This window comes from Rattus rattus, chromosome 3, assembly GCF_011064425.1.
Source record: "Rattus rattus isolate New Zealand chromosome 3, Rrattus_CSIRO_v1, whole genome shotgun sequence".
In the NCBI taxonomy this organism is placed as follows: Eukaryota; Metazoa; Chordata; class Mammalia; order Rodentia; family Muridae; genus Rattus; species Rattus rattus.
Genome location: NC_046156.1, coordinates 55,877,685 through 55,904,112, shown reverse-complemented (window position 1 = coordinate 55,904,112; position 26,428 = coordinate 55,877,685). Strand labels below are relative to the sequence as shown.

The following is a 26,428-nucleotide window of genomic DNA, read 5'->3' as shown; positions in this document are numbered from 1 at the left end:
ACACATACATGTGCACCCACACACATACATGTGCACCTTCGTATACATTCCTTTGTTTTCAGTTCATTTTCTCTCCCCTTGATCGTGCCTTCTGCAACCAAACTTGTGCATATGACTGAATTCAGAAATTAGCACTGGTCTTTAGGATGTATCCAGGCTAACGCCCTTATATCCTCAACTCCTCTCCAAGGGGAAAGAGCGTGGCCAAACAAGTAAGACCCTCTTGAGTTTCAGCCTTTTCCAATATAAACTGAATCTATATCACTCTCAACAAAATGCTGAGTGTCTGGGCTGAGTCTTAACAGGTCACTCACTGTTGGTCTGATTCTGTAGACACTGGGCTCCAAAAATTCCAAGCGGAGGAAACAGTATGAACGGAAGTGGGTGTTAACCACTGTTCTGAAATATCCGAAGTGGGAGGATCAGGGTCAGTGTTCATCACTGGGGAGAGAACATCTTGTGTGTTGTATGGATACATCACCTATCAATTAAAAAGCCTATGGTTTAGGCAGGGACTATAAGGTGGAACATCTGGGAGGCAGAAAGAATCCTGGGAGTGTGCCAGGAGGGAGATTCACCAGGAAGATGTGACTAGCAGATGCATGACACCTGAGCACGCATGAACAGCCACGTGGCAGAATATAGGTTAAAATAAATGGGTTATTTTAGTGACAATATAATAAGAAAAACCTAGCAACATGGTCAAGTTATTTGTAAATATATTTTGAGCCTGAGTCTTATTTCTGGGAGCATGAGGCTGAAAGGAAGAATGAGGCTAAACTCCTGGTAAATCCTTTCTTCCTTAGGGTGCTTTTGTTAGGTATCTGACAGCAGCAACCAGGTAAGTAACTAATATAACCACCAATGCTCCCCATTCAGCCAACTGTGAATTCTCTCTCCCTAGCAGTATCAACGAGAGCTGAGTCACTCTGCATACATGGACTTCACTGTCCCGGGCCAGGAGCAAGACAGAGCTGGGGCCACACACGGCAGTATCTGTGTGAATCCCAGAGAAGCAAACGTTAGTAGTCATCCTGCCCCCAACTGCTGCTGCCTCAGGCAGGCACAAAACGTGTTTACATCTCCAGCCCTTCTGCCTTTTAATTAAGATGTCTGTATTGGGGAAGACAGCTTGACCAAGTCCTACACCGATAACAGGGAACAGGCAACCTTGGAACTTAGTTTCCAGAAACTGGAAATGGCTTGTGTTTACTAACCCAGGAGACAGGGTGAACTTCCTTGGACAAACATCTTGTGACACATTTCTGGGGTGCAGACTGCCTGTAATCTTGAACCTTGGGGCACACCACCACCTGAGGAAGGAAGCAGATCAGGGGTTCTGGCTGGCTGGGGATCCTGCAGGAAACGCTAGCCCATCAGTGCCTGCATTCGCTAGTGGTCAAGCCTGGCAGCTCTAACTCAGTAATGACAGGATGTAGAGGGTTGCTGGCCTCCACACTAAATACCACTGGAGACTCACAGCACATCCTTATCTGTAGTGCAGGGAGAGGGAGCCCATGGGAAGCCTGGGATCCTGATGCCAGGCCTCCAAGACAGAACAGGACTAGTCAGCATGGAAGGCTCTCCAAAGTTCAGGCTCAGTGTCACCTTGAGCTCTTACTCATGTCACCCCATGCTCTTACTCTTCCCATTTTATAGACAAAGTGATCCCCACTTTCATACTGCGAGTGCAGCCACATTGGGAAGGGTCTGTGAGAGACCTGCTTCTTCTGGTCTCAGGAGAAACAGCACAAAGCTGCCACGGGAGTGACGCTCCCTGGCCATTATGCACAATCCTGTGCAGGCCTGAGTCTGCTGATGGTACTGACAGACATTTTCCTTCTGAGTCTGATGAGTCACAGCCAGAGCCAAGGCTACAGGAGCCCTCTCCTGCTGGGTACCCAGGAGACCTATTCTTACAGGCCATGGCCCTGCTACCAGCTCCCCAGAGGGCTGCAGTTCTGCTTCAGGCTGTAGTATTGAACCATGCCTTACTGTCGCCTCCCTGTACTGTCAGTCCAGTCTGGCAACAGTCCCTATCTGGGAACTTTCACACATTACCGTGGTGAATCACATAAAGATAAACACCAGAGACCTAAGGATCAAAGAAGTGCCTGCCTAGTGTGTTTGAAAACATCTCTCTAGACAGAGGCTAAGAATGCCTGAAGACACATCCAAGGCTCTGCCGGCCTTCTCTTCCCTGCCTCACCTTCCTCGACATCAACACCGCTAGCTTTGGGAAGATGGGAATGTGATGGTTAAGTCTGGGGTCCAGAGGTTAACAGCTACCCAATGGGATCTCCGATCACAAAGACAGGGCGAAGCTAGACCTGGAACAGAGCTGAATGCCATCCAGTGAGTCAGAAGGATGCCCAGTCACCACTTCCCGCTTGTCAATGCTGTGACAGCACAATCACACCTGTATTTACGGACGGGAGCTAGAGTGTGGGAACAACCTACATGAGCTCTCGAGGGAAAGCCATGCCACTTGTTCTGGAAGCACAGCTGTTTCTCTTTAGGACAGCTACCTTCCCCAACATGGTCCTCAGTGCTTATACCAACCCTGCCCTGAGGAAGGTTCTCTATACCAGCATGGCCCCCAAGTAGCCTATCTATACTAGCATGGGTACCAGGTAGGCTGTTCATTCCAGCATGGGGAAATACCAGTATGGCTTCCATATAGACATGGTCCCCAGAAAGGCCTTCCACATCAGCATGACTCCTAGGAAAGCATATATAAGCACTGCCCTTGGGAAGGCACTGTCAACGGCCACACACTCAAACCACCCCCCCACCCCCCGCCCCAGGGAGTGGAAAGCACCTTCCCTTCCACAGAGCACTGCACCCTGTGAGAGGTGAGTCCCCTGGCCTCAGCATGAGGCTGCAGGCAGATGCCATGCTCCCTCAGCCATCCCAGCTGTGGAACTGGCAGGGAACAGCTGTATAAACAGTGCTTCAGTGTCCAGAAACTTACACTCTCATTACAGCCACTTTTAAGAGGTACCACAGCACCAAACCACAAACGGCAGCTCTGAGCTTGCCTTGAAACTCTCCTACAGCCTGAATAAACCCTTCACCCTCTAGACTTAAGCTTGCATTCATTTTTATCCATTGCTTTTTAACGGAGTGGGGGCATGGGGACTGGTAAAATACCGTTATTGGAAAGTAGTTACAAATGAAAATACCCATGTCTAAAAATAACAGTTTATATATGAAACCACGATAGTAATAGCATGAACCAAGAACTCCAGTAAGCATTTAAAAACGTTCCTCGGTGTCGTGGCCAATGGCTCTGGGCCCTCAGCAGCCTCCCAAGACCATTGGTGTTAAGTCTCCAGTGTGGGAGGGGAGGCCTGGGCCAGCCCCACAGCTGAGCCAGATCTGTAACCCGAAGACCAGCTTGGATACCACTGGAGTCAGTCAGGGACTTAAGACTTCCCAGATGCTGGAGTAAGGTAACCCTTGGGAGACTCCTCTGTTCTTGTTTTAATTAGAAAATCACAGAATAACCAGGGAAAGAAAAATTCTCTACTCATGCCTTGGGATGTGTGGGTGAGCCACCCAGAGGACAAGACCAGCCCTGATTCATTAGGGACAAACTGTGCTTATTGACTCCACCGATTCCTGGTCTTTAGGTTAAAATTTGCTATTACTGATAATATCCTTATCTTAACTTGGGCTGTGACAACATGTATGAGTCTGGGTAGATTACACAACATAAATTGTTCTCTCACAGTTCTGAGGGCTGGAAGTCCAAGATCAAAGCCAATTTGGTTCTTATGAGGACTCCTATTCCAGTTTTCAGATGACCACCTTGGCAATCTCTCTCACATGGTTTGTGTGTGTGTGTGTGTGTGTGTGTGTGTGTGTGTGTGTGTGTGTGTGTGTGTGTGTGTGTGTGTGTGTGTGTGTGTGTGTGTGTAAAAAGCACATGAAAACAGAGTAGGCTTTTGGTGTCTCTGTGTGCCAGGGCACACTAATCCTATCGGATTCTTAGGTTAGTAGATTCCTAGATTCTTAGCCAATGACTTCAAGTAAGCCCATTATTTCCTTAGCAGCCCATGTCCAAATGCAATCACACTGGGATGAGGGCTTCACCGTGTATGTGGAAGAAGGAACATAAAAATGTCTTTTCAGCAAAGCTGTCCAACAACTGCTTACAATCAATCATACATTCCTATGGTTTACAAAGCAATTCTGGGCTCATTTCTCTTCAAGCAAAGAAGGCTCTCTGGTTAGCTATCACCCCTGTGAAGAAGGGGTTCGTTCTCAATGCCAATTAATAAGATTCTCATAGTCTTACTCGATGAAGCATTTAAAACAACAACAACAACAACAACAAAAACCAGTTAATACCCACAGTGCTGTGAGATGTGTGGGCCTTTGTGGGTAACTCTTCTGTTGAGGCTTAGTCTATTGCTATGTACTGTAGTGCTGAATACTGGCCCCACAAGATCTGGTTGCACCTGATGAGATCCTCAGGGATGAGGAGATCCTCACACACACCAAGAGATGCTATGGAACCTTGCTCCTTAATTTAAAGCTATTGGTTGAATAAAGATGCTGACAGCCTGTGGCTGGGCAGAAGAGAGGCAGGTGGGGCTTCTGGTCCTGGCCTTGGGGTCTGAGGCAGAGACTATGAGGAAGAAGGGGAGAAAGGAGAAGAAGAAATAAGATACTATGGGGTAGGTGGAGTGTGAGCACACAAGGGTCAGCATGGTGGAGTAGGAGTGGCCCAGGCAGATAAATTATATCTTAGGGTTACTGACCAGGAAGTAGACAAAATAGCGTAGAGGGCTGATATCTGTGCTTAAGGTTTATTCTAAGTATAATGGTTTTATGTCTTTTGGGAACTAAATGATCTCAGGTGGAGTAGAAACCCACAGTTTCCCCCCCCATATTTACCGTGATACTTTCCTTCTTCCTGTGGGTGATTATCAGCAAGGTGTTAATAATATTTCTGCACAACCCCAAAACAGCACTTTGTCCCCATTTGTAACATATTTCTGGTTCTTTAGGATAGAGATATTAAATATCAGAACTATATCTAAAATAAAGGCAAGCAGACCAGGAATGAGGAGCCTAAGGTGGAGATGTTGACAGGGCTCTAGGACAGTGGTTCTCAACCTTCCTAATGCTGTGAATACTTTAATACAGTTCTCATGTGCTGACCCCCAACCATAAAATTATTTCGTTGCTACTTTATAACTGTAATTTTGTAGTTATTAATTATAATGTAAATATGCAAGATATCTGACGTGTGACCCCTGTGAAAGGGCCATTTGACCCTCAAGGGATCGAGACCCACAGACTGAGAATCACTGATGTAGAAGATCCAAAGACATAAGCTTATAAGAGATTACTTAGACTGTTAGCCTCCCAGCATACCTATGAGAGATTACCTAGACAATGGAAGTGGGAGGATTCACTGTAACTGTGGGCGGTGCCATCCCCTGGGCTGGGGTTCTGGGCTGAATAAAGGGGAGAAAGTAGGCTGAGTATCAGCCTTCATAACTCCTGCCTCCTATTTGCCTCCTAACTGGGGATGCAATGTGACCACCCACCTCCTGCTGCCCTGACTTTCTCTCCGTGACGGATGACATGCTCAAACTGTGAGCCAACATACGCTCTTCAAATCTGGGCTGGCTTTAACCAAGAATGCACACAGCAGAAGTATTGCTGGGCTGGCTCTAGGCTTCGGTTCTGTGGGGCCTGAGGATTCTACTTGAGCACCCTTCAAAGCCTTGAGCTGCCATTGACATCTAGATACTGATGTAGGAGCAACGGGTCCAGGTCGGGATGGAGAGTATCTCAGGATATGCAGAGCAGGGCTGAAGCTGAGTCAGGTTGGCTCGCTATGTGTGTATAACTACACAGGGACCCACGCAGGGCTTATAGAAGACCCACCCAGCAGAGCCTAATCTATGTTGCAGAACCATTTGATGTAAAATGATGGCTGATACTGTGTTTTAGGCTGGATATTACACAGCACTGGGTCAACATATTTGAAGGAAGTAGAAAAAGTAAAAAAAAGAAGGGTCGACCAGAGAGCCTCAAAGTCACTGCTACAGCCCAAAGGACCGGCCTTTGTCAACTGGTGAATTAAAGAACTGGTGGAGCTAAGGGACTGAAGAGAATGAGTGGCCACTGACACCCGCCTCCTGACCACCCAGCTGTGAACAGAGCTGAATGAGTATGACACACCTGACACCAGCTGGTACCTGCTGATGTGAATGAAGACATCGGAAACCCTGTCCCAGGCCAGTACAGCATGTGGTTTAGATCATTCTGAAACCACACCACCAGGGCTCAAACCCTGTCTCTCACGATTACAAATGCCACCGGGCCCTACAGAACTTTCTGAACCCTCTGTGCCTTTGTTTCCTCATCCACGGAAGAAGACAGTCCCCACCCCATAAGACTAAGTTCTGTGTTCAAAGCAAGAAGGCACCTGACCCCTGCTGTGGGCCAGCTGTGTAGCTGCTCATCATGGCAGCTGTATTAGCATCTGCTCTAAGAGTTACTAAGTTTTGCTTCTAAAATTCCGAATCACAGAAAACATCACAGCTATTAAATGTCATTTTAAGATGTGTTTTCCATATTCATCTGGTTTTCTCCCCTCATACAGTCAGTTAAAAAAAATAACAAATTATATTTTTAGTAAAGTTAAAGGAAATTTAGCAAATCACTGTGAGAAAACGTGACAAGTGGGGTGTGTATGGGCTGAGACATCCCCCACCCAGGAGCCATGGAGAACAGAGGTAGGCAATGAATTGCATGGTTCTACCTGCTGCTGACTGTTAAGGTCCCTTAACCCTTCTTCAACTGGAAAAGACGTCTGCCACTGTCCCACCTGCCTGACCCCCAGAGGTGTGGTAAATTAAGTTCAAACATGAAAAGCCCTGTGACTCCCAAGGCATCAGTTAAAGACTATGTCACATCTCACATCTATTTATGGAATTTCACAGTCTGCAACAATGCTCTCTTCCATTTCTGAAGGTTTTCAAATAAACCCCAAATGATCCCTGCCCACAAGGAAAGCCACAGCAAGGGCCTTTTATGAGCACTAACAAGAAGCCATTTTCTTTATGAACCTAAAGAGTAGGCATTCTTTTGAAAACGCTCAAAAATAGCTCAGACCATTCAGGAAAACCTCCTTTGAAAACTGGAGGAAAGACCTTCCCAGCTCTCCACACCTAAGCACAGTAGGTCACTGCAGAGAAGGCTTTGCAGAAAGCGAAGGCCCTGGGGCTCTCATTGGGTCTGCTGAAGACCTGCTATTCTGATGTCTGGGGCTTTCTTTGTCCTTCCTGCTCCCCGCTTCCCTCCTGTTTTAACAATTTACAAAAGGACTTAGAAGTTATATTTCTGCCCCACTGATTCTTCCCACCATGGCTGGGCTTGGACCAGATTTAGCCCACAGAGCAGCAGGTGATGTAACCTGCGCTGGACCAGGGGAGGTGCCAAGCCTGCTTTAGCTCCCTTACCCTGGTTGTCACAGGACACTTAGTGCTGTCCAAGGAGAGACAGGACACCTTTCCTCTCACCTCAGATTCAGAATCACCACGTAGGGGACAAAAGGGACCGATAAAAGGGGGGAGAGTGAGGAGCCAAGGAAGAATTCCACTCAAATACTCCCCTCCAAGCCTGTTAGATATGTCACTTGCAGTTTTCCTGGGGACCTGAGGTGACTGCTTTTTGCAGCAGGCCAGCAGCCTGGAGCAGTCTGGCTTTTCCCACCCAGTTCTGCCCCTGACCCACATAACTAAGCAGTGAGGAAGTAAAGCCACTGGTTCTTTTCCTATTTTCCAGGGGCCGTTGGGTAGGCCCCTTCCATTTGCACCCAGGTCTCATGTGGGGTGAGGTCAACCTGTTTTAGAGACCGGTGGGAGCCCAGAAGGGGCCGTTCATGCCATCAGCCTGGACTGACTAAGGCGAGGGTGATATTACCCTTCTCTGTGCAATTGGGAAGGACACTACTCAGAAGGAAGACTGGGACACAAAGCTGCAGCTAGTCTCGGGCTTAGTCTATGGCTCTTAGTCTATGGTTGGCTGCCACAGTCCCAAATGCTACTCCAATGCTCTGAGACCACAGGTCTGTCTGCACAGCATCGACTATAACCAAACCTGCCTCCAAGCTAGGCTGTCTACCATTAGGCTTCGTAGCTGCCACTGTCTGAAACTCCCTATCTTCCTGTGCCCTGGTCCCATGTCAGGCTTGGCAGAGTAACTGTCCACTTCAAAGCCATATGCCGGCCTCTCTCCAAGTGCCTGGGAGCCCTAGAAAACTCTGGGCTTAGGCTCCATGAAAGATCATCAGGAGGGGTCCTTCTCTAGTGTAAAGAGTGGGAAGAAAGTTCTCTAAGGTTCCAATGCCCAGTAATTTCCTGGCTCCCACAATTTTACTGGCATCTACAGAGAATTTGAAACCAACTTAGCCTGCCTGGCACACTAATCCAAAGAGAAATTCCCCTGGGACTCGATCCTGGTGGCAGCAGGCTTGAACACTAAACCAGCCTGTCCTCAGGCAGTATGAGCTGAGCCAGAGGATACGGGTAAGAGTGTGCATCAGCAGGACCCTGGATGGGCTGTGGGATCTGACTCCAACTGGGGCTGGACCACCTCTCTGGACAGTGGCTAAAACAATGACAAAGTCAGTTATTCTGATGGCCACTGTGGTGTCCTTACCAGTCCTGACTGCTTTGCCATGTGACACATCAGCGGTTACTGCTCAGGACAGTGAAACTTTGAAGCCAGACATCCAAGGTGACTTATTTTTATAATGCTGTGACGAGATACCATGACCAAGGCAATTTATGGGGGAAAAAAGCATTTAATTTGGCGGCTCACAGTTTCAGAGGTTAAGAGTCTGTGACCATCATGGCAGGGAGCAGGCAGCCGAGAGCTTACATCTCTCAGGTAGAAGCAAGAAGAAGAGAGAGATAATTGGAAATACGAAATAAATGGAAATAAATAGATGGAAACCACAAAGCCCATCCTCACTGACATACTCCTCCAACTGGGCCACACCTCCTAATCCTTCCCAAATAGTTCCACCAACTGAGGACCAAGCATTCAAATACATGGGCCTATGGGGCCCTCTCATTCAAACCACCACAGTGGGTCAATCACCCAGGAACCACATGGCTGTCAACTGTGGGTCATACTCCATGCCAGGCACCAAGGATGCCAGGTGGAATAAGACACAGCTTATGTCATCAGGGATCTCAAAATGTACGGAAGGAAAGAGATGAAAGAGTAAGATACTACACAGAGGGAGAGATGTCGTACCTGGATCATTCATTCAGCCTGCCCCGGGACACTGCAGGGATATCAACTAACGCTGGGCATGCAATGATATATTGTGTAAATTACTTACACCTCCACCCCAGCTCTTCATCCATAACACTGGGATTAATAAAATCGCACAAGGTTTGATAGTATAACCAGGATAGAGTGCTTACCTTCATTTATTTATAAAATAAAGAGACTCTTACCCTTTGAGTTAACCATGCGATAATACACTAAAATTATGCACTGATATGAATTTTCACCTTTTTCATATTACACAAACATTTTCAAAACACTCAATCCTTACACATTTGTTGTCTGTAGTTGGAGTCTGACCTTTTTTTTTTTTGTTTTTGAAACAGGTTTTCTGTGTAACCCTTGTCAGCCTGGAACTCAGAGATCTGACTGCCTCAGCCTCCAGACGTTGGGATTAAAGGTGTGAGTCACTATCACTGACTAGAGCCTAAGTCTTTATCAGTCACTAGGGTGACTACATAATTGACCAACCAAACCAGGCTGTCCTGAAAGCAGAAGCAAAAAGGAGAAGCTAATAATCCCACCAAGGTACCAAGGTAAACTAGATGCGTCATTTTTAAAAATGGCATTATATTTATGAATAATGATTTCAGGAGTGTGATGTACACTTGTTGTATAAAGTAATACATTTCATAATGTGGTTTTTGATAAAATGCATCATGTACTTAACTATGTTCACTAGCATATATATATGTGTGTGTATATATATATATATATATGTGTGTGTGTGTGTGTGTATGTGTGTGTATACATATAAAACCTAAGTTCTGCATGAGAGAAAATGTGATTGTCTGTTTTGCAGATATAGCTTTCTTTGTTTAACATGATTATCCTAATTGTCCATTTTTATTCTTCTTTATAGCTAAATAAAACTCTACTACATATATATGCATATATACATACATATACATATATATTATATATATCACCTTTTAAAATCCATTCATCTGCTGGTGAACAACTAGGATGATTTCAAAACTTGGCTACAGTACCTGATGCATTCTTTTGGACAGAATGGAAGTACTGGTCACCTCATCCATTATCTCTAAGCCGAGTTCACAGTCGAGGTAGGTAGCCGTCATTGTGTCTACCTTTGAGAATTGCCATGGAGGTAGAGGGTAAGTCCAGCAAAACTCTGAACCTAGCTGAGAGCCCCACTGGAAAAGCATGGACACCTCACATCTCACACAGCCCCTACTAAAACCAGAGAAGGGTCAGGCATCTGCCTCTAGGTCTTCTCCTCACCCCTGCCAACTAATAACCAGCCCTCTTCTCGAGTTATTGGCCATCCTTTCTGCTTACTCCGTGTGCATGCCCCTTACCTCAAGTGTCCCAAGCTGTAGAAGCGGGACTCTCCGTCGGTGGAGCGGACCACCTGCAGTGTGAACATGGGTTGCAGCTGCCTCAGTTCCAGCAGGACGATGGCAAGGTAGTGGATGAAAAGCAGCGCATCCACGAGAGAGACTGCATATTGCACGATGTCCTTGTAATTTTGGTCCCGAGAGTCCAGAATGCGGACCCCATAAAAAAGCCAATAAGAAACCACAAAAAGAAAGATAAGGACCAATAACAGCGCTCGGAACACAAACACCCGCGGCACATCCGCTCTTTGCTTGCGGAAGAAAAGCGCCCAGGTTCCGATGAGCAGGATAAGCAGTTTGAACGATACGGATATGAGAAGTCCCTCACAAATGGCGCCACAGGGTTTCAGCTCCTCCCTCCACAGGATCTGGGGTAGCAGGATGAAGGCGATGGGGGTGAGGAAGACGAGTAGTCCGAGGAATGAGGCAATGGTGAGGCCCAGGTAGCGCTTGCAATCCAGCCCCACACTGTCCTCCATGTCCTTGCTAATCCTGGCAATGTCCTCTTGGGATATACTGTGCTCTGAGGTGCCTGTGATGGCTGTGGTGGTCTCTCCCCAGTTGTCATCCTGATGACAGAGAAGACAACGACGGTGATTTATAAAAGCCACAGCAAAAGAAAATACTTCAGTTACCCAACTTTCTTGAAATGTACATAGAATCAGCTTTTAACACAGGGACATTTTTAACTACAGCTATTTTCACTGAAATTTTCAAAATGTATTTTATACTTGCCCTTTCAACCTAGAAAACACAATTTAACCTTTCAATTTGTTCGAGAGATTTCATTTCACATTGTCATCCCTTGAATTGAAAAGTTCTGGCCTTTCTGAACTACAGTGACTAGCAGTTGTTAGATCAAGCTGCAGGACTCTGCTACAGGAGAACAGCCACCCTTAGCGAAGTAAACCCCTCCCATGCTACGTTCTAGGCTTACAAAGCCCAAATCTAGATCTTCCAGTAGTTCCACAGAGCAGAGAGCACAAAACAAGAATTCCTACCACAGAGAGGGCAAACTCGCCCACAGCTGAAACACATTACCTAAGTCTCTGTAGGACTCAGCAGTAAGAAGCAGCATTAAGAATTCTTTGACAACACTTCTCACTGACTAAATAAAGTTCAAAACTCTATGGCCAGAAGAGCTCAAAAATTTCTTCTAAAATATGTTTTCATAATAAACTGAACGAGGGCATAGGAATACCAGGGTTAATATATCTTTAAATTCAATACTTTCTCCTTTAATGATTCTAGGCAGTTGCTGGTGTGGGCCCTTGGACTGTTCACTCAGCAAGGGTCTGTTGCTAGGCTGTCGAATGCTGCTGCTGTTTCACTGGAAGCTAGAGCTTCTTAGAGCACAACAGAGCCAGGATGCACCAGAAACCCTGTGAGCCCCATGCATATGATTTAACTGGGAAAAACAGTTCCATAGAGAGCAAAGAGTTGGAATGAGGACATAGGCTTGCGATAGATGGGGTTTCAGTTCATAGATTAAAGCGGCAACATAGATCACTCTTACCACACGTCCACACTCACATGTGGACCATAGCAGTGAGTCTTTGGATTTGTGTGGTTAATTTGGAGTAGCCATAGAATCTGAGAAGCTAGAGAGGGGACCACTGGTGGAGGGGAGAACAAAGGTTTTAAAGGGAGAGGATCGTAGGACACAGGTTATAGGAAGGGGAAAGAAGAGATGGAAAGGGAAATTTAAGTAGGGAGAGGAGTTTGGGGAAGGGAACTATAATTTTACAAACTTCACATATCCATATATTCATATAAGAGTGTAACTGGAATCTCCCTACGTAAGGCACAAAGCGCCTCACAGAAGGCTCAGGTTACCAAATAAAAAGCCCAGTGCTGGATGTGTCCACCAGAAGTCAATAGTAAGACCTTACTGCTGAGGCATCGTACTCTCTGGTCATAGGAAATGGAGAAATCTGGTAGGTACTGACACGGACTCTTCCTCCCTGCTGGCTAGTTTGCATAGGACAGTGGGAGAGTTATCAGTAGTCTTACTCACTGTGAACTCTCTGAGCTACAATAATACCAGTGTGGGAAGAGATGCCCATGGCTGCCATAGTGGTGTTACGACAGTAACCAACTGCTTTCCGACTGTATTTAAAGCCTGCTCCACAGGAGGAAACAGACCTAGTACTGTACATCTGGCCAAGAATCCGTGGTTGGGGAACTCACAGATCTCAGGGGGACACCACTGCCATTGTTCTGCTAAACAGTCATAATATACCTCTCTACCTATGGTAGTGTAGCTCTCAGACCTTGTCAGAAAGGTTTCTCTGTGAAGGAGGCAATTAACATAGAAATTCAGAACTAGTTAGATTAAAAGGAAAGGTGACTCAGTCACAAATGGGGCATCTTGCATCACACTCCTTATGTTTGTGGGTCAGGGACAACTGCAGAAGAGAGGATGAAAGATGGTAAGGGTCAGAGTTCAGGGAGAACCTAGGAAAAATAGTGTCTCTGGGACATGATAGGATGCTGCACTCTCGAATTCACAGCAGCTATGGTTGCCTGCACAAAACACCTCAGTTGACCCAGCGAGGAGAAGCTAATAACAGTTCACGGATTCTGGGGGATGGAGAGGCAGTTTGGTTTCTTTAAATGTTTGGCCCATGGTAGGTCGACAATAATCCAGTGGATGACTCAGTCTAATTCATAGACTGGACTAGGTAAATGCTTAAAATTGGACATATGATTGGGAGCAGGTGAGAAAGTGAGGGTGGTTCTGGGAGAAACTATTAGGAGGCGTGAATATGATAAAAATAAATCCTATGCACGTATGAAATTCTAAAATACTTAATAAAAACATATTTAATTTTTTAAAAAATCCAGAAAAAGAAATAATGTTTTATCATTAAAAAATTGTAATTTATGAAGACTTGAGCAATGTTGGGAGTAGCTAGTAAAGATCTCAAACTAGGGACACGGAGGCCATCAACTTAGGAAGTCAGAAGTATCACGGGGCATGAGAGAAATGGCCATAGACAATAGTTAGAAGCAGCCAGGTCCCTCAGGCAGTGCTGGTCGAGTTTAAGATGGTTTAACACCACCAGAAAACTAGCTTAACACTTTCACATTGATGTAGATATATATGTTTAACTATACGGACCAGCAATTCGACTCCTAGATTTTATCAAAAGTTAATGGAAATATGTCCGCAAAAGACCTATAAAAGTATTCATGAGAGCTTAATCCATCATAGTTGGAATGTGTGCACTTCGAATGTCCACCCACCAGAACAGATACCAAACTGTGGTCAATTCAGTGGAACACTAGTCAGCAAAAATAACAGAGAGTGAACTGTTGCACATGGAACATGGATAAATATCAAACTCATCATGCTGAGTGGGGAAAAACTCATATGATTCCAATTATAGTCAACTCTACAACAGGCAAACCAATCCACTGAGATGGAAATCCAAACAGCAGTTGCCCTGGCGAGGTGGAGGTGGGGGTAGGGATGAACTAGGAAGAGGGAGGAGGAGTTTTTATGCTGAGGGGTGTGGGTTCATCTGTTAAAATTTATCAAAGTACACCCTGGAGAACCATTTGGTTTCTGTATGTAAATTTAGGTCAGTCTTTTTTTAAAAGGTACACCAACAAGAGAAAACAAACCACCAAGACATATAACTTGCGTTAATATAAGACAAGTTCACAGGCTATAGAGAACAGTTCACTTTGTGGTAATTATCTCAGAGAAGACAAATGCTGGATTCTACACATGCGATGGATAAATCCCCGCTGAGGTAACCATTACAAATATCATGCGGACATTCTGTTGTGTAACATCACTGCTCTGACTCAGCCGTGTATCAGCTTCCTGCCAGTGCACTGCTAACTAAGTCCCTGTTCATTTTAAGAACGTTTGCACATCCTTGTCTGAAAAAGTAGGGCTCTACAAAGGCTTCTTTCAAATTTGAGGTCTTCAGGGGTTGGGGGTGGGTGGGATATGGATCTGAATTTGACCAGTCTAATCCCTTGGATTCTCAGAAGCTGGGGACAACAAATGTTTAAATTATCCAAGTTGACAGAGCTGCTGAAACACACAACCTCTAAAGGGCTCCCTCTCACCATCCTGCTGTAAGCATCAACAGCTTCCCAGGGAACTCAGGGTACAGAGAAGCAAATGCTTTTCACAGTGGGTTACTAGCACCCCTGAATACAAGTCCAGGGGGAAACTGACCTACGAAACTTTTGAGAATGATCTGGTCCTAAAACTGACCACATCCATCTCCAATCCATCCATCCATCCATCCATCCATCCATCCATCCATCCATCCATCCATCCATCCATCCATTCATCCATCCATCCATCCATCTGCCTTCCTAGAACCAAAGCAAGCAGCACAACAGCATTAAAGGCATTTGCTCACTACCGAACAAACCCCACATTCAGTGGGAAAGCAGTTCTGAGTCTCAAAGGCATCTGTATCCTTGGAGGAACTGTAGTTCCAGTCTTCCTATCTGATTATAAATGCCTTTCTGTGGGCACCTACAGGTGTGCACGGATACATGCTTATCTCTGTTCCTGTATCTTTAGAGCTGTGTGCCCTACATCGCTTTGTTTATGTGAGGCAAGGCTAGGCATGCAGCGTTTCAGGAGATGTGGGGGGCAAGGGCAGTGCAAACATACTTCTGAGCATAGCTCACACGTTTATTTAAATTAACTAGGCTGCCAAACAGTTGGGCCTCAGAGACAATCCCACACAACTTTCTTTTATTTTTTTAAGTAATAAAGTGCTGATATTTTAAAACCGATTGACTTCATTTGATGTCCTAATGCTACCATCGCTTAAACATGCAAGGCCTAGCAACCCCAAATTCCTGCGGTCCTGAGTGGCTGCAGTCTGGACCAGAGAAGCCGATGGATCTTGACAGAGGAAACCCATTCTCCAGATTTGTCCCAGTCCCAACCTGTGGCCTTGACACTGATGTACCCTAAAGACCACCGCTACTAACTCTAAAGTCTGCTGGACGTCTTTCTGCCCTGAGCTTTGACTCAGTACTAACTCACTCACCCCGATTTCCACGCTTGTCATCTGAATGCCAACACCCTGATTTCCCTCATAGGCCTAGTTTCTGGGCTGACTCTGAGTCAATGTTAAGCATTCCTTGATGGTGCATTTTTTGTTTTTGTTTGTTTGTTTGTTTGTTTTTGTTTTGTTTTGGTTGTTTTGTTTTGGTTGTTTGTTTTTGAGGGAGTTTCCAGCCCTCTCCAGTCCTGCTCCAGTTTAGAATGAGTCTCCAGAGACTCTTGCCTGTAACTTTTCCCTTTTCTGACCTGTCACCAGCCAAGCTGGCTTCTTTCCAACACCATTCAAAGAAGGCTAACCCCCCCACCCCCACCCCGAGGTATTCAATGGTAGGACATGTTGTTCTTAGACCAACAAGAAAACCAGAGAAGTAGTTAAGATGCTAGAAAAACGAAGATTAAAAACCCAAGAGAACTTAGTGCAACAAGACTTAGGAAAACGTTTGCAGGGAGGCGCCGAGCTGAGTGGCAGCTGGCCTACAGCAGAGCCTTTGATCCTTACCTGAACTTCCTCTGTGCCTGTGTGGGCAGAGTCATTCGCCAGCAGGGGCTCTCCAGTGGGAGCCTGGATGGTGACAGACTTTTCTGACCCCCTGCCATCTTTATTCCGTGGTGATTTGTGTCTTTCTCTTGTTCTTTCCCTGGGGGGAATAACCCAATAATCAGACACCAAAACTTATGCCAGGTTAATTACTCTTTAGCTCACTAAAAAAATAAATTTAATTTTGTCCTTAGGAAAATTCTGTGCCTACACCCCACCCCACCCACATCCATATCTACCCATCCCCACAGCCTGCCAGGGGATGGCTGTAACTTTCCCTACTAAATATTCTCAAAACAAGGACTGCTGCTCCTCCACCAACGGTCACGGTTTTGCAGAGCCTAGTTTTAGAAAGCTTCTGCTTGGGCACATTTTATTGTAATAATTACTCAGCTGATTTGGTTATTATTTGCTTAAATTACTTAGGAATGTTTTTTTACTGGACAAACACTACACTGTATCATATCTAAACTTCGATCTGAAAAAAAGAAAGAAGGAAAAGCAAAAAATATCTGGGACATGATACCACCCTACAGTTTGGGACAAAAAGAGAAGAAAGGAAATCCTAAACCAGGATAGAATCCTTTACTTGTCTTACAAATCCAACATGAAAAGCTATTCTGGGGGTTTTGATTGAGCTCAAAGGCACCCATAGAAACAAAGGTGAAACAAATGGCCCAAGGGGTGTGTGTCCCAGGCCACCTATGAAAAGCAGGCTTTCTATGCTCCAGAGGAACTTGGTGGGTGGTCTTCCAGAGACAGTGGGAGGACACCACTGTTGAGTCTTAAAACTACAAAAGGCATCAGCCACCGTGGCCAAGCCCTAGAGGCCACAGGCTGGTCAATAAGAACCAAAGCAGCCTGCAGTGGCCAAAGTTGGTGTCTCCCACATGGGACTCGACATCACTTTTTCCCATACCCACTTGGCCTCGTGCTCAAGGTTTCCCTTTTTTGTGTGCAAAGCCAGACGGTCAGCTCTCCCATGTGTGACCTCTCATGTGAGCACACCATGGACACACCATGAGCACACCATGGACACACCATGAGCACACCATGAGCAACCATGAGCACACCATGGACACACCATGAGCACACCATGGACACACCATGAGCACACCATGGACACACCATGAGCACACCATGGACACACCATGAGCACACCATGGACACACCATGAGCACACCATTGACACACCATGAGCACACCATGAGCACACCATTGACACACCATGAGCACACCATTGACACACCATGGACACACCATGAGCACACCATGAGCACACCATGAGCACACCATGGACACACCATGAGCACACCATGGACACACCATGAGCACACCATGGACACACCATGAGCACACCATGGACACACCATGAGCACACCATGAGCACACCATGAGCACACCATGGACACACCATGAGCACACCATGGACACACCATGAGCACACCATGGACACACCATGAGCACACCATGGACACACCATGAGCACACCATGGACACACCATGAGCACACCATGGACACACCATGAGCACACCATGGACACACCATGCACACCAGCACACCATGGACACACCATGAGCACACCATGGACACACCATGAGCACACCATGGACACACCATGAGCACACCATGGACACACCATGAGCACACCATGGACACACCATGGACATACCATGAGCACACCATGAGCATACCATGGACACACCATAAGCACACCATGGACACACCATGGGTGCACTATGGGCACACCACCAAACCCTCTTCCCCACCACACATTTATCTCCTACTAACCTACTACCTAGCAACAACCAGGAACCCTAAAACAAACTGACTGCAAGGCAGATCTATTGCCAGACTCTTGGGAACCCCTCCCTTGGATAAGCATTGGATAATTCCATCAAGGAACAAAGGGTTTCCCAGGGCAGATGGTTTTCCAATGACAATAGCTCCATTCTTAGCCAGATAACTAGAAATAGATGTGTTTTGGTTAGCTGTGTGTGGTTCCAGCCAGGCAACTGGGGGGCAGTAAAATAAGCAGAGAATCTGACTGTTCACCCAGCGCTGTATCACGCGATATCAATCTCTCCTCTCCTGCCCCCTTTACACAGCACTTGGCTGAGTTTGTGACTCTATTAGCTCCATTCAATTCTAACAAATGATTCTGAGGCCAGTATTACTGCCCCATCTCACGGATGATAAAACTAAGGCTCAAGGAGTTTAAGCACCTTCCAAAAGTTGTGGTAAGGAGCAAAACAGGAACTGATGCCAAATCTGTTGCCACTATTTCTATTCAAAGCCACTATGTTTTGAGGAACAATTAGATTTTTAAAAATTAGCACATGTAATTATATAAAATGATGAGATTTTACTGTGATACTTTTCATATATAAAGATAATGTACTTTGGTCATGTTCACCTTTCTTTCCCCTCCCCCACTGGTCCCCTTCCTTTCCTAAATATCGAAAAAGTTGGAGATTTCATAGAGTCAGTATTCCTTCATCTTCACACCCCTATACAGCTGCACTGCTGGAGTTACGAAATAGGCCTTTGAGGTCACCATTGGCTGTGGCGCCAGTGGATAGCCTTATTGTATGTACTGGGTTATCCAAAACCAGCACTCCGAAGGGTATTCTCTGAGAGCAACAGTAAGTAGTGTAGGAGACTCCTGCTCCCAGCTTGGTTAGTCTTCAGAGTGAATTTTAGGGTAGGTCTAGAACTGCTAGTCCACCAGGTCCCACCTGCAGCCAGCTGGATGACCCCAGGATGACCCCGGAATGATCCCATCCCTTCCACTTCCCCTGTGATTCTCCATCTGTCACTCTCGTTGGCCATCAGCCTCGTCACATGCTTATAAACCTGGTTCCCTATTGAAAATTCCTGTAGGTCAAATCCTGTGACAGCAAAGATTCTACTGAAACAAAATCCTTTTGCTTCGTGCCAGTTCCTGATTCCTGGACATCACAGGGGTGCAAAGCAGGTGGAAAGCAACCAGGACTAAAAATGACTGCAGTCCTCTCCTCTGGACCACCCAGCAGGGTTCTTAAAGGACCCAAGAGCACTGAGATGGGAACAGCCAGCATCTAAACAGCTTTGTCTCACAGCTCCCGGATAACACCTGGAGTAAACCAGGTAGGAACGGTTTGTGAAAGAGGCCAAGGTACATTCCATCCTCTAGCATCTGCCCCTACACCAGTGTTCTCACTTCTCAGACTCCTGGTGCAGACAAATCTCTGGGGACGCAGAGATTGGGTGGCCCTGCCCTCAGAGAATTTGTCTGGGAGGGAGAGGACAGGAATCTACATTTTCTCTCCAGCACCCCAGGTCATCAGGATGCAGCTGATACAAGGATTGTTCCTGATGACTTTCCCATCCTATGTTTCTGGGGAGACTGGGAATTCCTACTTAGAAGTTTGTGTGTGTGTAAAACGCCTTGTGAATGGCAGGGCATCAAAATCATGGGTGCTCAGCCCTGTCGCACCATAATACACAGTGTGTCATTATTAACCTAGTGGGGCTGGAGAGATGGCCCAGCAGTTAAGAGTGTGGATCTGAGTTTTGTTCCCAGCACCCCTCACCCAGAGACTGGCAAATACCTGTAACTCCAGGTCCTGGGTTCCATCAGCACCTGAAGACACTTGCACAGACCCATACACATAAATAAAACAAGCCTTTTCTTTTTAGTATTGTGTGGACGAAGGACAGCACGCAGCCCCGACTGAGGGTAACCCAGAATAGTGAGGGTCCTATCAGCGCCGCACCAAGAGAGCTGCTCCTTCTATTACTTCACTGTGGATGGAGTGAGCCTCACATGGCAGTTACAGAAATCACTGATGTTAGTTACTGCTCTGGGCAGGTCTCCAAGCCAAGCCAGGTCTTAGCAGTGGCGTCCAAGAAAAACACTGTTGATCATCCATCCATCCAGTGCTTTCTAGTTTGTAGAACTACAAACCTCTAAGAGGTCATTTCACTGCAGAACACAGCTAAGCACTCATCCCTGTAGCTGTAGAGACAGTAACAAGAGGAGGGAGAAATAGCTCAGTTGGTAGAGTGCTTGCCTAGCATTACTGAAGCCCTGGGTTCAATCCCCAACAGCACATAAACCAGACATAATGGGACACACCTGTGACCCTTAGTGACATATAGAATTTGAGGCCAGCTTGGGATAACAAATGGATGATGTAAGTTTAAGGAACATCTATCTGTGGCTGCCCAGTATCCTAGGAGAGGGTTCCCCAAGGATGAAGAGTGTAGAAATAAGTAAAAGTCCAGGGGGAGTAAACGGTTTAATAAACCAATAAATGGAACATCAGGACATAGCCAAGATTTAACTGCCTCAGTGGTCAGGATCACCTGGGGGCCCTTTTCTGGGGAGCCTGGTCACCCACAGGAATCTGTATCTTTACAGATAAATCCGTCTTCCTGCTTCCTTGGCCCACAGAGAAAGGATAAGTCTATCAGTCCAAAGATAACTCTGTCAGTGCAAAAGATAAGTGTATCTGTGCATATGCGTGAGAGGGTGGGGAAAGCAAGCTGCAGCATGCAAGAGACAACTGTGTGCACAGGTAAATGCATCATCATTTAGGTGATTTGCTAGCTGAGTCCCAGGACTGCAGCAACCCCCCAACCCCCCCCAGTCCAAGTCCAGCGGAATGCCTGCAATTCCCACACCGTCCCTACCTACAGTCAGCATTTCCCGGGCAGGCCATTTCCTCCCGTTCTGTTGTCTGTTTCTAAATGGGGAAAGCCCCCTCCCCCCATTACTCCTCCCTTTCCTCCTTTCTACCACCCACCCACTACCTGTCCTCCCGCTGGGGGTGGAACAGGCTCTGAGTCCTCGGAATCTGCCACTGCCCAGGCAGCCCTTTAGAACAATGCATTTTATAGCACATTAGTCACGTTCCCTTTTAAAGGTGGCATTCTTTTCTGAAGGGCCCACAAGCCTGGCCTGCCAGTATCTGGGAACCATGTTCCTCCCTGTGCCTCAGTTTTACCACCTATAAAACAGAGCTCCAAGCACGGAAGGGGGGAACTGTGAGGGACCTTGAAGGTAGTCCGCAAATGATGCTTAATGCTGCTGCTGACTACAGGTGAGCCGAGACTGGCTGAAGTCTGTACGCTCTCCCAACAAAGCTAACTGGACACGCTCTGGAGACAGCATGCATCAGTGACCTCTTTGTCAGAAAACAGGATTGGACGGTGGCCAACCCTCTAAGACAATCAGTGTCCTCAGGCACTTCATTATTCCTTTCTGAGTTGGAGCTGTGCTAAAATTACCAGAAAACCAGGTCCCTTTCTTCCCTGGTCCTCCATTTAAACTCCCCACAAATCATCAAGCAGAGAAGCCTTCACAGGGCCCTCCTGGGACCCGAAATCCTGAGGCAGTCAGCTTGCAAGCCAGTGGAGGGCTCCTTCACTGTCAGACACCCTTCTTGCCTTGGTGAAGCATTGCACAGCACCTACTCTGAGTGTATTACAACCTTTGCCCCTTAGTTCTCATGACCTCTGTGGTCTTCCCTCAGACAATTCAATGCAACAGGAGGCGCAGGGCCTTCGAAGATCCACCAAGTGCACATACAGCCCTGCAGCTCAAACCCCTCACTCAGCTCCACTTGGAATAGGCACTCGGCAATATTCCCTGATCAACTGCTGGGCAGCCAGAGCTCCACTCAGCGCTCCTCTCAGTAGGCGCTCGGCAATGTTCCTTGATCAATTGATTAAAAGCCTCAGCTCCAACTCACATTTGCCAAGTACTTTCCACAAGGGATCAAGACAGAACTAAGCGTTCTGCATGTCATCTTAATTGAAAGTTATAGTCTCTTACAGTTCCCATAACAGCACTAGAGAATCCATTTCTGGGTCCCAGGAGGAATAGGGAAGTAGCAGCAATGGGCCTCGAAGTGTACAAGTCTTGGTGAGTGTACGAATGAAAGAAGCCAGAGCTGACTCCATTCAGAATTCTCTGAATCCCCTCCTACTCACCCCCAGCCCCAAAGGAAACCCAAATTCCTATTCATACCATCTGGAAGAGGAAGTCCAACACCCCAGCAAGCCAGCTGCGTTTTCCAGTTAGGTCCAAAAAGCAGGTATTTGAAAACAGCTGTTTCTGGTATTTTATAATAAATCTGTCAAGTTCGTCCACTGATCGAAATCTGTGATTATTTTTAAAACCAGGGCTCTCTTGGAATCTGGGCTGTAGAATGTCACTGTAGGCTTTCTTCTCCCCTGCCCCTGAAGCACCCACACTGAGTGTCCTCACATGAACAGCAAGCTGAGCTCCAGTACAGCACACAAACAATGCGGGGATGATCAGAAAATAAAGTAACAATTTTTAAACGAACCAGACAGAAGCCTATTTTCTTAAAATAATGGTGTCTCGTGAGCGTTATCTGTAAAGAGCTTTAATTTACACTTTCATTCCACTCACTTCACTGTCTTAAAGACACAGTCTCACTGTGTAGCCCTGCCTGCCTGGCCTGGAACTTTCTACCTGCTATGCAGGCCAGGCTGGCCCCCAACTCACAAATATATGCTTGTCTCTGACCCCTAAGTGCTAGGATTAAAGGCCCCTGACCCTTAACACTTTCACTTAAAAAAAAATGACAAGATACACATTTGTACAGAAAAATAAAGTTCAAGTGTACAATTCCCATCCATCAGTCATTGCCAAGAGCCCCTTCCCTGAAGATGCCACACCTGGCAACTAGGAAAACACGTGCGGGCTTCTCTCCAGGTGTGGCCACCCACGCAGAGTCCATGAAATATGCAGCTTATTCTGAAATCACCCTCTGGGTTCAGTTACCTATATGGTGATCTGCTCACTGAGAGAAGCAAACACCAGGACAGCCACCACTTCCACACATCACACAGCTGTGGCCACAGCTGGGCCTCTGAGCTGGGGTCAGCTGTTACCTTTGAACAAAGGTGCCGGAAATACCAAGACCCGAAATAGCATTAACACAGCTACAAAAGAGAGACCTCCTCCTAGGGGCTGAGTTAATCATTTCCCATGTATATTTCATTCAGCCCTAACTAGTTCTAGAAGGAGGAGATCCCTGTACCCATTTCACAGAGGAGGAGACACCTCATCCATTTCGTTCTTACCCTGCACAGTGTAGTACCACCCATTTCATCATTTATCTGTTCGTTCATCCATTTCTCTCTCCACTCAGAGAGCACTCTGCTCCTCAGAATGCACTTGACCCTGTGAATATCAGCACAGGTCTCTTCATTGAGCAGAGAAAGGGGAATTTGGCTCTACCACTCAGGACAGTGGTTTCAAATCCTAACTCACTTGGAAGACTAGTTAAAGAGAAATCAAAGGCCAGGCCAAGCAAGCATGTGTGTGTGTGTGTGTGTGTGTGTGTGTGTGTGTGTGTGTGTGTGTCTGTGAGTGTGTGTGTCTATGTGTGTGTGTTTGCAAATGTGTGTGTGTGTGTGTTTGTGTCTGTGTGTGTGTGTTTGTCTGTCTGTGTGTGTCCATGTGTGTGTGTCTGCGAATGTGTGTGTGTGAGTGTGTGTCCATGTGTGTGTATCTGCGAATGTGTGTGTGTCTGTCTGTGAGCGTGTGTGTCCATGTGTGTCTGTCTGTCTGTCTGTCTGTGAGTGTGTGTGTCCATATGTGTGTGTGTGTCTGGGAAATTGTGTGTGTGTGTGTCCCAGATAGCCTCAGAGGAGAAGCTTAATAGCCAGTGAGTCAGCAGCTTCAGGTGAAGCAACAAATTAACACCTGCCTTTTAACTTTCATTAACAGTACCAGTAAAGCTCGGAGAGAACACACACCTATAAGAAGTACTTAGCAATGAGAAACATTTCCACTGCCAGGGAAACTTTAATTTAAAACCAATTGTGAGAAATTAAGGTCATCGACTCTAATGGCAGCTATAAAATGTAAATTGGCAGTACAGTGATTCCCCAAGCATGCCAACTGCCCTACAGCTTGGCTTCTCCTGCACCAGGGGACTGAACCTTCAGCATCCTCAGCCCTGAGGTAGGCTGTTGTAAAACTGGTTCTCTAACAGAGAGCCCTACCGGTGCTCTTACATAGAAGGATAGAGTGGCTGGTCACTTACATACCCTTGCCTGTGAGATTTTTTTGAATGGCTTGAGTAGTAGGAATATCCAGAATACGTGGATTCGGTATCCATAGCAACGGCAAGCTTCCTCTGATGAAGGAGTGGGGCTGTTCTCCCAGGAGCAGTCTCACCCACTAGCTCTGAAGGCCTTGTGGGACTCAGAGACGCTACTCTTCAACAGGACTCTGTAAAGAGGAGAAAAGGGAGAGATTAATCCTCAAAGTCAGAGGGCGGAAAGATAAGCCAATGACAGTCAACTCTCCTTGGGGTCCGTGTTATAGAATATGGGTAAGCATAAAAGCCGAACCTCCAAATGTACTACTTGCCCACGAACAAGTTTCGCAGGTGTCTGAGAGGCAAGTGGGGTGCTAGCAAGCTGGACCCCAACACAACAGGAGGAAGAAGGTTTGGAAGAGACGTGGGCATTGGGTCATTTATTTCCTGGGCACAGCCTTGCTACCCTCATGGCTTTGGCTGTAGAGTAATACACCAACCCCTAGACAAATGTCTACCTCACTCCCAACTGTCAGTTATAAAAACAAGACCCAGGGAAAGCCGTTACTCAGCAATTTGGCCATCATTTCCAAAAGTCCATGTTCTTAGTCTCTTTGAGAATCCAAACTCCTAGAAATTTATCTTCGATAATTAAAACTCAACAATCACCCCAATTGCCTTGCTGCCTATGATAATAAAAAGACAGCAGCAATGTAAACACCTCCCCAAACAAAGGAACAATAAATAACTGGAGGAAAATATGATTCTGTCAAATATCACATATCTGTATAAAATGGCAATTACAAAGAACTGAGATTTTAATAAGAAGGATATGGGATTGCAGGTAACCAATGACTCTACATAACCGTTGCAATGATGTAAAATAACTTATGGAAGGGCTGGGACCACAGGGGACATCAGCAATGGTGATTTATTAGTTACAAGATCCTAGGTCCTTCCCCACTTCCTTCTGATATTGCTCTGCAATAAAAATAAATTGGAAACACTTCCAAATACATTCCAGAGCCCCCGCATGCTCAGTCCTCGCTTCTAGAAAGTCAACTGGAAAGTTCCCCTCTTTCTGAACTGTTCTCCCAGGGCTGCACTAAGCTCAACAGGGCTCCTCACCCTGCAGGGTCCTGAGGCTAAAACTGCAAACAGAGCACGGAGATAAGTGGGAAGGAAAACAAAGGAATTGCAAAGGCCACACCCCTGCCCAAGAGGGAGGAGATTCTGGCTCCCAGACCCAGCCACAGCTAAGACTGGGAGACATTTCAAACTGGGAGCCTTAACTGGCCTGGAAGTCTTGACTGCATACAGTTATGGCGGCCCAGAGCCTAGAAGTAGTATTCTGTTTCTTCCAGGGGGAAGAGAAAGAAAAGTTTCTAAAGAGACCCTGGAAGCCCTGTCCTAGATGTCTCAACCCGTGACTTCACTCGGAATTTTTCTTAGAGCACTAATTCTTCAAGGAAAAAAGTTATCTCCTCAATGACTATTGTGATCAAAAGCTAGCAACAATGAAAGGTCCCCTAACCCAAAGAATAAGTAGGAAACATGGTTCAGCTCTACCCAAATTAGCACAAATTTGTAAGAAATTATAATTATGGAGTTAACTCTGAAGGCCACCATGCACTCATTCATCCATTTTATATCCATGTTATAAGTGGCCAGGAGACCCTGCTCAGGAGTGCTAAGGCTACAGAACTAACCGCCCTGTTGGTGACTGTTTTCCAATCGGATGGCACTTGTACCATTTCTCCTCCAACCCTTGGTCCCCTCTCTCCCTATCAGGTTATACTTAACAGCCTTCCACCATCACGAGCCGAAGCCTAGCCACAGGGAAGCCTGGAGTCCAGCCTAAGCTTAGTCACTGGTGACCAGCCCTGTCATCCTTGCCTTCTTGAATCTCAGGGGCCACGGAATCTTGTCAATTAGGAACCCAAGAACCAGCCACCATCTCCCAGGGTGAAGCTATAAACAGACACAGACTTGACTCACTTCCTAGCTGTAGGACCTCAGCTACGATGCGATCTCTTTGAAGTCCCATCTATAAAATGTGAGCCTCAGGAGTGCTTTGATGACTAC

General features: G+C 46.4%; 1 protein-coding gene across 2 annotated transcripts in view; it reads right to left on the bottom strand.

Annotated features, from left to right (window-relative positions):
- The window catches only part of Vangl1 (VANGL planar cell polarity protein 1), a 41,631-nt gene extending 17,102 nt beyond the window's left edge, over positions 1-24,529 (bottom strand). For both annotated transcript variants that reach the window (XM_032897616.1, XM_032897617.1), the window contains exons 1-3: positions 24,351-24,529; positions 16,238-16,376; positions 10,650-11,257 (exon numbers count right to left, since the gene is read on the bottom strand). In XM_032897616.1, coding sequence (XP_032753507.1) covers positions 10,650-11,257; positions 16,238-16,376; positions 24,351-24,421 — 818 coding nt within the window. In that variant the 5' untranslated portion in view covers positions 24,422-24,529. The remainder of the gene's footprint in view (positions 1-10,649; positions 11,258-16,237; positions 16,377-24,350) is intronic.
- Positions 24,530-26,428: the final 1,899 nt, after the last annotated feature.